Raw genomic sequence first — 16,163 nt, 5'->3', positions numbered from 1 at the left:
TTTTATAGTCACTTAATCATTGAATATATATATATATATATATATTCAATGCAAATGCTGTATTTTTTCTTTTATCTTCACTTAACAATTGTTATATTTCGTATCTGGTTTGTATGTTTATGATTGTTCTGACAATCAATCTATTTTAATTTTATAGTATATTTAAAGTTTAAATTACCTTAATTCTTCTATATTTCCTTCAAAGATTTAAAAATGACCAATGATTTTTCTTCAAACTTGATAAACTTCGTTAATATATACCTTTAAGTATTGAAAAAACACATATTTGTTCGGGATTTTTTCAATCTTTTAAAACGTAGAGTTTTTATTCTTCAATATAAAATTCATTAGATTCTTTAGCAAATATAATGAAATAAATTTAAATTGTATGATAAATCTAAATTGAATGTTATTATTTATATAATACCTTATTTCAATTATGTTTAATTCATGCATAATAGAATTATAAATCATCTATATTCATAAAAACATAATATTTCATATTGATAAAGAATTTTAAATCTTTAATATATCATAAAGAGTTATTTTTTATATGTTTGTTATTTTTAAATTTTTATTCACGTACACCATGTGCACGTGCAATCTTACTAGTATATATATATATATATATATATATATATATTCAAATACAAGAGCTTTTTGTTAGCAGCCCAAGCCCCTTATAAAAAGGTGTGTACCCGACCAGAAAACTCAACCGGAACTTGGCCAAAAAACTTTGGGTTTGGGTTGACCTGAACCCAAAATGGATCTGGTTCGGCTCGGGTTCAGGTTCAACAATTCGACCTGTTCAAAAACCTGGTTGAGTTCGGGTCGACCCTTTGACCCGAAATTGATCTGTTTTTTACCCGAAAACCTGTTTTTGACCGACCAACCCGAGATTGACCCGTTTTGACCCGAAAAGCGGAGATTGACCCATTTTTTGACCCGAAAACTAGTAATTTTTTGTTGGCAGCGAGTCATTTGGGTCAGATCAGGTTGACCTAGAACAGAAATGGGTCGTGTTCGGGTCCAGAAAATCGGCCCGTTTGTCAAAACGGGTAGGGCTCGAGTTGACCCAATTAATGTCAGGTCAGTTTCGAGTTCGACCTGAAATCGACACCACTACTTATAAACTAAGATAAGCTGCATAGTTTTTAATGAACTTCTAATATATGCGTAGTACAACTTTGAAATTTTTAATAAAATTCTAACCATTATATTAAATGTTAGAAAAGTTTTATATTATTTTGTTATGGGATTTAACATCTCTCATACAATTACTCACATTTCAAATACTTAACATTGTTTCAATTGTTTTAAAGGGCGGAGCGAGGAACCCCTAAACACTTAATGGCAACGTAATAGCAAAATCACGCAGTGACGACAATGGGGCTGCTCACCTCCTGCTTCCCTGATTGTGATACCCACTTAAGCCTACCTTCCAACACATCATCCTTGTTCAGTTTTCCCTTCCCGGTCAAGCTTAGCAACACCGTAAAGCTCTGCTCCTCGCCAACGTTCGAAAACTCGAGCGTCTCCGGGCTAACAACTACCTCCACACCGCTCGGCTTTACTACGCTTGATGTGTATTTTGCGTTCGCCTCCCCAACGTTCTTCACCGTCCTCTGCACGGTCTTGTTTTTGGCTCCAGCAGACCCCATCGACACCTGTATTGACGGATAGTTCACTTCCTCCGCACCCATCTTCTTGCTACAAGCCACATTCTGGTTCACAATGCGAGTGATCATATCTCTATTGTACCCTTTCAAGCCACAGAGGTATGGAATATAATCATCTGCGTTGCTGAAATCATAAACAAGTCCCGGATCATTGGCTGCGGCTGGGTTTATGTGCCCTGCGCCAATGGCGAATATACTTGCACGATCACGCTGGCCAGACGAAGCATCGACTTTCGATGCATCATCTTTTATCGAATCCCCATCACGGTCTAAGGAATAAGCTGTGGTCATAATCGCGGATTTAATTGCCGCGGGGGACCAATCAGGGTGTAACTTTTTCAAAAGCGCTGCGACGCCAGAGACATGAGGTGCTGCCATGGAAGTGCCTCTCTCCATGATGAAGTTCTTTGTGTTATTAGAGATTTCATGAGTCCCAGGCTTGAAGGGCCATGCGGAAAGGATGTTCACTCCGGGGGCAATGACATCGGGTTTCAGAATGCCACCATTGAGCAAGCTTGGCCCTCTCGAGGAAAGGCTAGCAACGGTCGGTGATGGCCGAAATCCATAGTTTGTGCCCTTAAATGTTATTGTTCCTGTAATTTTCGGGTCTATCTTAAAATCGTTCAAGATCTTAATGGCGTCGGTGTAGGAGACATGGATGGCGGGGATGCTATAGGGGTCGGCTTCCAGGGTGTACCCATACCATGGGTCGTTCATGACAATGATGGCAGCCCCACCGGCGGCCTTCACGATTTCGGCCTTCTCTATTTTATCAATGTAGCCGGTGCCACACAGAACTATTTTCCCAACGACGTCGAAGCCAGCCATAGATCCATTCTGACATGATAACGTCTCTTGGGTCTTGTTGACTCCAGGATATATGAGGGGGAGGTCCACCGCGGTTGAAGGGTCTGGTTGGTAACCCGACATGCCCTTGAACTCCATGCCATTGCTGAGCTTTAGCACTGCAGTGACATGGCGGTCGATGTTGGCGGCACCGACATTGAGGATCCATGGAACGTCATTGTCGAGGAGACTTTTGGAAGGGCCGTTATTGCCAGCAGAGTTAACGGTCAAAATTCCACGTTTGATCGCTGCGAAGGATCCGATGACTACACCGTTACGGCTATAAACGTAATTTTCTTTGCCTATGGAGATCTGGATTAAGTCAACACCATCGATAATGGCTTGCTCGAAGCCCTTGATCAGATTGCTGTTGGAGCATGACTTCTTGCTGCAGACATTGTAGATTGCGATGTGAGCCCGCGGGGCCATCCCGGAGGCGGTGCCTTGAGCCTGACCGAGGACACTTGCGCCTGGGACCTTCGTGCCGGCGGCGATGGCTGCGACATGGGTGCCATGCCCTTTTTCATCGATGGGGGTATTTTCGCCCTTTTCTGTAAAAGCTTGGGCGCCAATGAGCTTGTTAGTGCAGGAGAAGCCGTCGGGGAGGTCGCAACGGCCTCGCCACTTGAGTGGAGGAGGAGGCAGGCCGGGGTCGGCGAAGGAGGCGTGGTCGGGAGTGATGCCGCTGTCGAGGACGCCGATGATAATGCCTTCGCCTTGGCTAGATTTTTCCCAGAGGCTGTTGTATTGGTTGAGGCCGAGGAGGGTTGGGGTGTGAGTGGTGCGAAGGTGGAAGGGTTCGTCAACGTGGGCGAAAAGGAAGCCTGGGATGGACTCCATGAGTCTAACTTCGTCGGTTGTGAGGCGGGCGGCGAAGCCCGACATAGCGACGGAGTAGGTGTGGACCATGCGGGGCTCGCCGGAGTCGAGGGTGGAGTTGGGGAGGAAGGAAAGGTACCATTTTTCGCGATCGTCGTGGGTGAGTAGCTCGGTGGGGCCGTCCGGGTGCAGGACGTGGACAATATATACTTTGGTTTGGTTCGTGGAGGTTATGGGGAGCAGGGGAAGGGAGAGGGTCGTATGTGTGTGGTGTAGGAAGAGGAGGGGGATGATGAGAAGAATAATATTGGTGGTGATGTTCGCCATTGCTGCTGCGGACCGTAGCTTGGTGAGGATTAGAACAAAAAGGGTGTAGATTAAATAAATTGAGGAAGGAGTACTGATTAAGCTGGTGAGTAAGAACCCTATGCCGTCAAGTAGGCTACAGTGAAGCTTCGCGCGAGGAGGGACACCGTGATGCTCCAAGAAGATCCAATGCGCAGAGGCGAAATTATAAAACTCGACTGTACAAAAATTTAAAATAAAATCCAATCGACCGTTGATACCGCGGGCATTAGCGGCCTTAGTTGCTCCCGTGGGAATTGTTCTTGCTAGACTGAAGGTTCTTGAAATAATTTCTCCCAAAAAAATTTATAAAAAAAAAATCTTCAAATTACTAAAACGAGATCATCTTATATTTTATTTACACGTTATTATTCATAAGTTATAAAGCTATTTTGATATTTATGAAACTTATCACAAAATTATATGTATGTATTTCAGTTAATCTGTATCAATCTGAAATAAATTCTTTCACATTGAATTAATAATGTGTTAATCTTGCGCTAAAATTTTGATATATAAAATTCCCATGAAAAATCATATCCAAATATTTCTTATTGAAAATTTTATATGGAAGATTTCTTTGTACATTTGTAGAGGGTTATTTTAGGCCAAAAAAGTAAAAGAATTTTTTTTGTAGAAATTCTTGTAACATTTTATGACATATAGGCAAGAGGCTTAGTTTTAGATAAGTCCTTAATATCACTAAGGTTTTCAGCTAGAAAATTGATTTCTACATCAGCTTTCAAAAAAGATGTTTTCTCCTTATATAATAATTTTACAGCCGCCTTTATAAAAAATTGCAATCGTTCCAAACAAACTCTTAGCATTTTACATTGATATTTAAGTGTTTTTAGGTACAAGTTCTAAAGGCTACATCAATCATCAGTGGTTTAAACCCTCAAAAATTTCTTGCGAGTGTCAAAAACCTCTACAAGACCGTTGTAGATACAACCAACTACAATGATTTTTCACAGCAATCTTACAAATGTTGGGAAAGAGATTTCCCTCACTGCAATCTTACAAAGAAACTACCCAATGCACAAACGAAATATATATAATAATATACTACAAAATATAAAATATCAAAATATGACCTAATGATGATAAAATCAGCTCCTAAGATGATGATCTGCTAAACACACCGGCAGGACTTGCTATAAAGAGAGACAATTTAACAGTAAAAATAATATTTTTTTATAATTATAAAGTTATTTTTAAAATATATTATTATATTATAACATAATTTTAACCTAATAATTATATTATAACATAATTTTAAAAATATTAATTTATATAATTTAATTTGAAAATAAGTTAATAAATTATTTAACAAAATAAATATTTATAAATATTTGTTATAATAATTTTAAAACAAATTTTATTTTTGTCGGAAATCTGTCGGTAATTCCGCCGGAAATTCCGTCGAAATTAATTCCGTCGGAAAGTCAATCAAAAAATCTGCCGGAAAGTTGTCAAAATTTTTCCTTCAGAAATCCGCCGTAAAAGCATATGTCATCTATTAAAGCATAAAAGACAAAAGAGTGAGGCATGCAATATAAACAATAAAAAAGTAGAATAACAACCTCTAGTTACTATATCAAAGTAGCAAAGACATATGTCATGTTTTCTACAATATTTTTTAGTATGTTAGTGCAATGAGTATATATGTCAAATTATTATTAATGCCAATATATGTTAATTCTTATAAGTGCAGTCATACAAGGTATCATTGTACCCCAAAATGACTTACCAGACATTTATTATTTTCAATTTATGTCAAATTATATATGAATACATTAATTCATCTATAACAATAATCGATTTATTAAATATCCATCATCGAGAAGGTAAACATCAATCCAAGTAAACCTATTGATTTCCTAAAAAGTTGCCACTCTAAGGGCCTATTGGCCCGGCTAGCCAATATCCAATAGGGTTCTACCGACTTATGCACAATCATACAATGTATGTGTTTTTACCAATAAGTTTAAATAGATATTATACAAGTTAACATAGAACTAACAAATTATAAAATCAAAATGGTTTAAATCAACAATATCATTTATTGCAATATTAAAAAAAATTGATATGTACAAATTGGATTCTTTATTGCATGAATTATTTTAAATGATAAGAACTCGTGCATTAATAAATTAAGGCAGCGTTATTTCTACCACATGATATTTTTATTATGAGTAATAAATGAGATTTCTAACATACACAATACTATTAAATAAATATTGAAAATAGAAATGACAACCTAATATCTAAGAACTTTATACAAAATAACAAGAGTATCACTCCTAGCAAGGAAAAATACATTCATAAAAAAAAAAAAAAAAAAAAAACAGTTACTCACATCTATGCAAAAGATCCTAATCTTCAACCAACTAGGTGCTCAAACAGCAAAGCCGCGATGGCAATGACTTGAAGATCTTACAAGAAGCAAAAGTAAATGATTGTAAGCACATAATTTGAGACATTCAAAACTATTATCAATACGCTCTAAGCCTTAAGCAATAATATAAAAAAAAAATAGGCACTATATGAAAGTTACCTTTTTTCCTTGAAAAATCCACCGCAAAATTAGAAAAATTTGTCAAAAATACAATTTGCGGTGGAACATAATTATATGCACAAAGTGGCGTCGCAAAATTATTTACGACGGAAAAAATCCGTTGCAAATATTTCCTGCAGATTTGAGGCAAAATTTCAAAACAAAAAAAGGAGTGGGCTGCCTGCTGGCTACGCCTAACCAGCCTTCCCACGACCGAGCCTGAACGGCTATCCGCTGCCCTCTCCTCTCTGGCTTGACCTTATTAGAATGGCTACCTACTACCCTCTCTTGCCTAACCGGGTGGCCTCGCCTGACCGGCTACCTCACTACAAGAAAATCTCTGCTTACTGGTAGAAGCGACGGTTTAACTGGCAGATATTCTACCGGTAACATCGTGCTAAATTTTCTGGTGGATAGATTGCTGGAAATTTACCGGTGAACAAACCGCCAGGAAAATCATTTATTTTCATAAAGCTAACGGTTACTTCTGGTGAAAAATACATCGAAAATGACTGACAAAACTTTTTGACCATCTTACTTAAACATGGTGAAATATTTCATTGTAATTCCGTCGTAAAGGGTTCCGGCGGAAAAGCCGACAGAGACCGCCCTAATTCCCTTTATGACAAAACTATTCCACCAGAAAAAGGATTCCGACGCATGTTTCACCATTGATTGAAGTTCCGGAAATCCCTCAAAAAATCTGCTTTTCCAACTAAATTTTGTAGATTTCCGACGGATTTGGGCCGCCTTTAACGCACAATTTTCGTGTAGTGCTTGCTGCCCTCTCCTGCTTTACCATATGCCCGCTACCCTAGCCTCTCCATGCCTGACCGATTGCCTGTGTCAGACTGTCTGCCCACAACCCTCTTAGCGCCTCACTGAATTGCTTGCGCCATATCCCACCTGATCGGCCTGCCCAGGATTCGAAGTTGCTCTACTCGTAAACCAACTCCTTTCTCCACTCGGCCGCAGAGACAAAATAAAACAAAAATCTTTTTATTTATTAATCTTATAACTTAGCTTGCAGCAGATTTACTGTTACAATTTCCACGGCAAATTGGCAGCGAAAAAATCCCTTGCAAAAATTTGTCAGCAGTGAAAATTTTGTCACAAATCCCTTACAAGAAATTCGTCAAGAATTTTTATCGCAAAGTTATCATCGTTTTCAATAAAAAATAATCTGCCACAAACTGCTAACTTTCATGTGGTGAGCTAAGCAAAGAAAATCTCGAAAAATAGAATATTTTTCTCAATGCTAACCTCTGATTGACAGAGAAAAGAAAAGAAAATCTCTTGGCTAATCTTCAGTCCAATTAGTGGGAAAAGAGGGAACCTTACCCAATAATAGCGTCAATAGGAGTGAATCAACGCAGAGTGAAGACTGAGGACCTTCTCTGACGATGACAGAAAGAGAAAAAAATCAAAGAGGAAGGGGAAGGGTTTGATGACTGCTGATTGCAAGAGAGAAACGATGAAGAATTACAGGGGAGAGATATGGCGGAACTTTTATTTGGTCCGGTCACCTAGCTACGGACGTCACATGCACGTGTTCTCACTATTTACCGTGCGGCCCGATAACCCGACTTGGAACGGAGCCGGGATTGCTATGTTTGCGTATTGCTAGGTATTACTTGGTATTGCTAGGCATTGGTTGATTTTGCTCTGCAATACAAGAAATACCATTCTGTGAAAACCAATACAGAGAAATAACGAGCAATACCGAGTTTTTCTCGGTATTGGTCTTGACAGAGCTGTATTTCTCGTTATTGTCAAGCAATACCTAGCAATACCGAGCAATACCGAGCAATACGCGAACATAGCAATCCCGGGTCAGGTCGTCGGGCCGCGCGGTAAAGAGTAAGAGCACGTGGCGACATATTATTGATGTCCGAACTTAGAGCTACGTCAGGTCACCTGACCTAATAATTGTTCGATATGTCGGCTACTATAAGAAGGAGAAATAAATTTGGTACCCTAGGCTTTCTATTCAATTTAAATGGTGAGAGGAAGACTCGCTATTAGAAAAATCATGAGAGGCGGTGGGAGAATTGCTTGATTCTTACGATTGGAGAGAGAGAGTGTGTGTGAGAGAGAGAGAAAGAGAGATGACAATCTTGCAGTGATTTTTTACGGCAGTTTTAACCACAACTAAGGCTTTGTTTGGGACAGTTGTCTTATCGCTTCTTAAAGCAGCTTTTTAGAATAATATTAAAAATTTTATACTAGAAAACTGTTTTAAGAAACTGTAAGAACGCCATCCCAAACGAAGCCTAAGACTAAAATTAATTACCACAAAAACCTTTTTTTTTTTCTTGTAGCTATTCCAGCTTCAGAAATCATACTCATCGTCATTTTATTCAGAGAACTGAAAGATTTGTTAATCATGGCGATATTTATAAATACAAAAAGTTGCACTTCTCAAGAGGTGATTTAACTCAAAGGATTAGCAAACATAAATAAAGAGATAAGAATACAACTACAACCATTTTAACTTTTTTTATTAAATAATTACATAGTTCAAAACTAAAAATTAGTGTAATATAAAATAGAAGATGGTTTTTATTTAGTCATGACTCTGTACTAAGTGCTTTCATTTTGAATGCAATGGCCAATAATAATGCAAATTAAAATTATAATATAAGATAAACTAGCATACAAATTTTCTAAGCGATGAAGTGTGAATAAATTAAATTTAAAATGTGAAAAAAATAATGTTATCATGAATTAACACAAAGTTAGTTATAGAAGAAAAAATAAAGTGCGGACAAAATAAAGTTATTAGATTCTACATATTTAGGCTTGGTTTGGGACGATTTTTCGTGTTTGAAAATATTCTAAAGTTTAGCTCTAAGTTCACCAGTAGTACTCAACTGATTGACTCAAGCTTAATTTGGGCTAGCAATATGGAGCTAAGGCAATGTTATAATAGGCTTAATTTGTTTTGTAGCCCAATAGGTTAATGGGTTAGTTAATTGAATCTAATTGAGCTTAGTTCAAAGCTTTTTCCTTGGGCTAACCCAATCAGGTTGGGCTGGTCATGGTCAATTTCTAGGGGTCTTAAGCTTTAGTACTAAACTAATAGTCAAGCTCAAATTAATGAGCTCTTCTCAATGGCTCAATGGGAGCTTAAATGTTCAACCAAAGTTGACCAAGCTCATATGGGCTATAATTGACCCTAACAAGCTAGGGAAGTAGGTCCCTTTGCTAGGTGGAGTCACATAGAACTCTATGTTCATATCTAATAAGCTCATAGGTCGAGCATATTTGACCTCCAGGGGATTCAGGCTAGGTTTGATCCATAAAAGATTAAGCAAATGTCACCTCTTTAATTTCATCATATTTTTCAAAACTTAAAAATAAGCTCTTAGTTTTGGATGAGCTAGAGCTGGGATCTTCGGATTTGGGCTATATGGCAATTCATTTTAGGAGGGGCAATCGAGGAGAGGTAGCTCTGTTCTGACGCCAAATTTGATAAATTTTTTTCCCAACGATGGCCTTAACAATCTGAACAAGTTCATGTAAGGAATTCTATATTATTTTAATAACAGTCGGTTCATTGGATCTTCTTCCAGCATCACAATCGAGGTCTCTCGCTGCGCTCTCCCCGGCGAAGCATCTCCGTTGCTCTCTTGTTAATCTAGGATCCCTACAGTTGCAGTCCAATCATGAAACCTTCTTCAATCTATTTTATGCACTCCCTTCGGGTTGTAATCCTCACCAAGCTCCCCCCTGCTCCCTAATGGCGAAAAGCACTTACGATATTATTCTTCCCATTCTCCTCCTGTGCTTCCTACACCAGACACATATGACCCTGTCGCTTCCCCTGCTCCCCATAACCTCCACGAACCAAACCAGAGTCTATATCGTCCACGTCCAGCACCCCAATGGCCCCACTGAACTCCTCCCCCACATCGACCGTGAAAGCTGGTACCATTCTTTCCTCCCTAACGCCACCCTCGACTCCGGCGAGCCCCGCATGGTCTACACGTATTCCGTCGCCATGTCAGGCTTCGCCGCCCGCCTCACTCCAGACGAAGTCAGGTTCATGGAGTCCATCCCCGGCTTCCTTTACGCCTACATCGACAAACCCCTCCACCTACACACCACCCACACACCGACCCTCCTCGGCCTCGACCAATACAACAGCCTCTGGCAACAATCCGACAGAGGCGAAGGCGTTATCATCGGCGTCCTCGACAGCGGCATCACTCCCGACCACCCCTCCTTTATCGCCGTCCCTGACCTGCCCGCCCCTCCCCGAAAGTGGCACGGCAGTTGCAACCTGCCCGCCGGCTTCTCCTGCACCAACAAACTCATCGGCGCCGAGGTCTTTCTCGGCGGAGTCAAGAAAACCCCCATCGACGAAACCGGCCATGGGACCCATGTCGCGGGCATCGCCGCCGGCACGCCTGTCCAAGATGCCAGCGTCCTTGGCCAAGCCCGCGGCACCGCCTCCGGCATGGCTCCAAGGGCCCACATAGCCTCCTATAGGGTCTGCACCCCATTCTCCTGCAGTGACAGCAACATACTCAAGGGCTTCGACCAGGCCATCCAGGACGGCGTCGACTTGATCCAGATATCCATTGGCGGCGTCAAAGATGTTTATTACAGAAATGGCATCGTCAAGGGATCCTTCGCAGCACTGACAAAAGGCATCCTGACCGTCAACTCCGCAGGCAATGACGGCCCCGCAAAAAGCACCGTCAACAACGACGTGCCCTGGATCCTCCAAGTGGGCGCCGCTAACATAGACCGCCGTGTCACGGCAGTGCTGAGGCTCGACAATGGCATGGAGTTCTTCGGCATGTCGGCTTACCAGCCGGACCCTTCGACAGCGGTGGACCTCCCGCTTGTATATCCAGGAGTGAAAGACACCGATGCGACATTGGCGTGCGAGAGAGGATCGATGGCGGGCTTTGATGTGGTTGGGAAAATGGTGTTGTGCGGGGTCGGGCATAATGACAATATCGAGAAGGCCAAGATCGTGAAGGCCGCCGGCGGTGCTGGCATTATCGTCATGAACCAGCGTCAGGATGCGTATACTATAAATGCAGATCCTTATGTTATTCCCGCCATCCACGTCTCCTACAATGACGCCATTAAAATCTTGAATTATCTAAACACCAGCCAAAATGCCACTGGAACGATAACGTTTAAGGGTACCGAGTACGGAATACGACCATCACCGGCCGTCGCCAGCTTCTCCTCGAGGGGGCCGAGTCTACTAAACGGTGGCATTTTGAAGCCTGATGTCATCGCACCCGGAGTGAACATACTTTCAGCGTGGCCTTTCGAGGTTGGGAAGGGCTGGGCTTACGATGTATCCAAAACCATGAAAAACTTTACCTTCGAGAAAGGCACATCCATGGCGGCACCGCATGTATCTGGTGTCGCAGCTCTGTTGAAAGACTTATACCAAGATTGGTCACCTGCAGCAATCAAGTCAGCGATCATGACTACAACTTATATCGTAGACCGCAACGGAGGGCCAATTATCGATGATGCATCAAACACACGTGATCGCGCTGACATCTTTGCGGTTGGTGCGGGACACATAAACCCAACCGCGGCTAGTGATCCAGGACTTGTTTATGATGTCACAAACCCGGATGACTATATTCCTTACCTGTGTAGCTTGAAGGGGTACATAACCGGGTATGTGGAACTTATTGTGAAAAAATATGTGAACTGCAAAGGGAAAGAGATGGGTGCAGAGCAGGTGAACTACCCTTCGATTCAGGTGTCGATGGGGTCGGTTGGAGCGGAAAAAAAGAGAGTGAAGCGAACGGTGAAGAATGTTGGGGAGGCGAGCTCCATCTACAAAGCAAGTGTGGTGGAGCCGAGAGGGGTGAAGGTGGTGGTTACACCGGAGACGCTCCAGTTTTCGAACGTCGGCGAGGAGAAAAACTTCACGGTGGAGTTGAGTTTGACGGGGAAAGGCCAGTTAGAGAGGGATGATGTGTTGGAAGGCAGGCTCAATTGGGTATCGGGCAAACGGGTGGTGAGCAGCCCCATTGTCGTCACTGCATGATTTTATTATTATGTTGTACGTACTGATGAAAGGATTGTATGTTTGTATCGTCTGACAACAAGCACCTAGCTTCGAACGTCGGCGAGGAGAAAAACTTCACGGTGGAGTTGAGTTTGACGGGGAAAGGCCAGTTAGAGAGGGATGATGTGTTGGAAGGCAGGCTCAATTGGGTATCGGGCAAACGGGTGGTGAGCAGCCCCATTGTCGTCACTGCATGATTTTATTATTATGTTGTATGTACTGATGAAAGGATCGTATGTTTGTATCGTCTGACAACATGCACCTAGCCTGGAATAATGTTGACTTTCATGGAATAATATTGACTTTTTTAAATTTATATGACATAGTGAATAATTATCAAGATGAGTACTTTTTTATGCTTTTATTTGAAAAACAAAGATCATGATACAAATTTGCAACCAAATAAGTTCATCAACATATATATATATATATATATATTGCATGATGATATGAATATTCCTTTTTAATTGTGTTTTTATTAAAAACTCATTTATAGGAAGCATGTGTTACTTAATGAATCTATTGTGATGTGAATTTACAACAGGATGTATGTATTGATATATTATACCAAAAACTAGAATATAGGAGAAACAATTCTAACACCTGTAAAGTGGTTTCAAGTGGGATGAGAGCTCTTCAGCCGGTTGTAAGATGGAATGTGGCTTCAGGTTCTTCTATAAACATTTTAAAGGATGTATGGATCTTATATAAAGGCTTGGTTAGATGGCCAACCTTTATAGCTGTGTTGCATGAGGATTTCCCTGTCTCTTGAGATGTTCATTGATGATGGAGGTTGAAACCATGCTGAGTTACAGAAATGGTTTGGCACTAGTTTAATTAAGGTTATAACTCAGTTAAAAATTTACCCAAAAAAATTTCAAGATAAATAATTGGAGCTAATTTACCAAATTTTCAGGTAAATCGATTGCTTCCTTAGTTACTAGAACATGGTTGGTGAATTTGGAGAGGGTAGATTATGGGAGATGGATGAAAAAACTGTACTTATCTCCAAAGGTGGATTGTTTTTGGTGGCGGGTATTTAAGAATGCAATTCCTACAAATGATTTCTTACTATATAGAAGATTTGCGGATTACAATTCTTGCCCAAAGAGGTTGCAAGGCAGTTGAAAATTTATATCACGCTGTGGCTAACTGCTCCTATAGTGTTGCTGACCATGTGGGGTTTTCTAGTTCCGACTTTCTCATCATTTGTGGAGTGTAAGAGTAGATTGGAGGAGCTGTTAGAAGGTAATCAATTTATAGGAAACCTATATTCTCTCTGGTTTTTCTTTTGTGGGGAAGCAGGAACTTTATAAAGCATGGAGATAAGGAGCTTGGTTTGGGTTTCATTGCATCATAGGCTATTAGTATTGCTTCCAATGCATTAAATTTTAATATATTTTCGGATCACTGGGGTGTTAACCAGCACAAGCTGCCTTTTATTTCCTGACACCCTCCTCCTCCCGAATGGATTAAAGTAAATATTAATTGATGCAGCTCTTTTACAATCTCATGAAGCTGGCATTGGCTGCGTTTTTAGGGATCATAAGGGAAGGTTCTTAGCTGCTTTTGGCTACAAATGTACTCATTAGGATATCAGGTATTTGGAATTGTTAGCTTTTCGATCCTTGAAGGAGGTCATTAAAGATTGGATGATGGAAGCTAAATTTATTATGATTGAGGGAGATAATTACAATGTCATGAAGCATTTACAAGGCTCGGTTGGCAAAACTTCTTCGGAGATAAATAAGGAAGAAGTGGAGGATTTGTCTTTTCTAAAAGATTTTAGTTTTTTTTTTTTTTTCATTTTACTTATAGGAATTGTAATAAGTTAGCTGATTGTTGTGCTAACTTGGATTTAGAAGGTGATTTTTTTTTTTTTTTTGGATGGGCTTGATTGTAATAAGGTTCCTCCTATTTTCCTTGATTTTTTAAAGGAGGATTGTGATAACTATTTTATCACTTAGTAGTTTGTATTACGCTTTTCATTTCAATTTCAATGATATTTGCATTTCTTCAACAAAAAAAAAAAAAAAAAAATCTTCAAAAAAAAAAAAAAAAAAACTCTAGCTCATCCAAGAGTCACAGCTCTCCTCCTCTTGTCAAGGATAAATTATTACTTGTGGTAACCGAATATCGTTCGAAGGTCAATTAAGACGCGTGCATGCACGCACCACATCACCAAAACGTTGTGGATCGTTACTGTGTATCGATGTGTATTAATTGATGTGGCGCATTCTGATTGGCCTTTGGATGGTTCGATGACCACACATAATAATCTTTCCTTGTTGAGACCAATGACAATAGGTGATGTGAGAAGGGCAATGAAAGTGGCCGCAAACTACAACGTGCATGTAAAGGGTAATAGACAATTGAAGTTACGGATGATAACAAAAGATATGTTTTTTGTCAATGCTATTTATGTAAATAGGAAAGATTCGATGTTAAATATATAAATTAGAAAATTTTAAGTATCAAATATGTAAATCTCCCTACATCCAAATAAGCAACACATTTATTTCCAGTATAAAATAAAATGGCATCTTCAGAACAAATAAAAACTATATATGATACATTTTGTATTTTATATTCTTAATATATGTCTTCAATTCAAGAAAGTCTTTGTAAAAATTCTTATAATATTGCATAACCTTTAAGCTAATGAGCTATGGAGATAAAGCGTCTATGGAAGCATTTCTATAAAGGATTTTATTTCAGATTGGGTTCGCTAGCATAAAAGGAAAGTTTTAACATGTATTATAGACTAATTATTTAGAATGTACACTGATATTTCTTTATCTTCATCTATACACATTTTTTTAGTTAGTAAAATAATGATTTATATCTTACTAAAAATTACTATTTTGATTGATAGAGGATAATTTTGCTTTGCCTCACAAGTTAGAAAATTTATCTATAAAATAAAATAATATGGGTGCTTTATAAATGTTATGGAGGGTGAGAGAATATGTTAAAATATTGTAGCATATTTGCAATGGTCGTTGCTAGGTCTCAATTCCTAAATGAGAAAAGGAAAGGGTTGCGTTAAATAGTCGACAACCAACATAAAATTTGTCAAATAATAATGAAATGTATCCCTTAGTTTTAGAAAAGAAATGGATTAATAATATTGCTTATATTCAAGTCAATAAGGATGTGTATGCAAGAGCTGTCATTTGTGTTCAAACACAAGATGATTTGACCAAATATTTGCATATTTTAGCTGTATTACATCAAGGATCAGCCTTAAGCCCATATATTTTTGCTTTAGTCATGAATGTTCTTACTAAACATTTGCAAGAGGATATACCCTGGTGTATGGTTTTTGCTGATGACATTTTCCTTGCACATAAGTCTAGAAAGGGAGTTGAGATAAACTTAAATTATGGAGGTCAACCTTATAGTCTAAAAGTTTTAGTTTGAGTAAATATAAAACCAAATAAATTGAGTATAATTTTAGTAGTAATAGATCTAATGGGGGGACTATGACTTTGGGTGATCAAGCCATTAATAAGAGTACATGTTTTATATATCCTAGGTCTATTGTTCAAAGTAATGATGAAATAGATGATAATATTACTAGTAGAATTCAAGTTGGATGGTTGAAGTTGAGGAATGCATCTAACTTATTGTGTGATAGAAAAATACCCCTCAAACTTAAGGGAAAATTCTATAAAACAGTGGTGAGACTTGCAATGCTTTATGGTGTTGAATGTTGGCCATTAAAAGAGAAGCATAAAATAAAGTTAAGTGTTGCATAAATGAGGATGCTCAAGTGGATGAGTTGTTATACTCTTAGCGAGGGGATACAAATTAAATGAGCATATATATATATATATATATATATATATATATATATATA

General features: G+C 39.2%; 2 protein-coding genes across 2 annotated transcripts; one reads left to right on the top strand and one right to left on the bottom strand.

Moving 5' to 3' along the window:
* Positions 1–1,370: 1,370 nt before the first annotated feature.
* Positions 1,371–3,671, bottom strand: LOC110094452 (subtilisin-like protease SBT1.7). Its single transcript, XM_020819691.2, has one exon. It carries the CDS (start codon positions 3,669–3,671, stop codon positions 1,371–1,373), a length of 2,301 nt encoding a protein of 766 aa, XP_020675350.2.
* Positions 3,672–9,988: 6,317 nt separating this feature from the next.
* LOC110094473 (subtilisin-like protease SBT1.5) lies at positions 9,989–12,280 on the top strand. Its single transcript, XM_028695402.1, has one exon. The coding sequence runs from the start codon at positions 9,989–9,991 to the stop codon at positions 12,278–12,280; it is 2,292 nt and encodes a 763-aa protein (XP_028551235.1).
* Positions 12,281–16,163: the final 3,883 nt, after the last annotated feature.

Source organism: Dendrobium catenatum, unplaced genomic scaffold (genome assembly GCF_001605985.2).
Source record: "Dendrobium catenatum unplaced genomic scaffold, ASM160598v2 fragScaff_scaffold_629, whole genome shotgun sequence".
Classification (NCBI taxonomy): domain Eukaryota; kingdom Viridiplantae; phylum Streptophyta; class Magnoliopsida; order Asparagales; family Orchidaceae; genus Dendrobium; species Dendrobium catenatum.
This window is presented reverse-complemented; position numbering and strand designations above follow the sequence as displayed.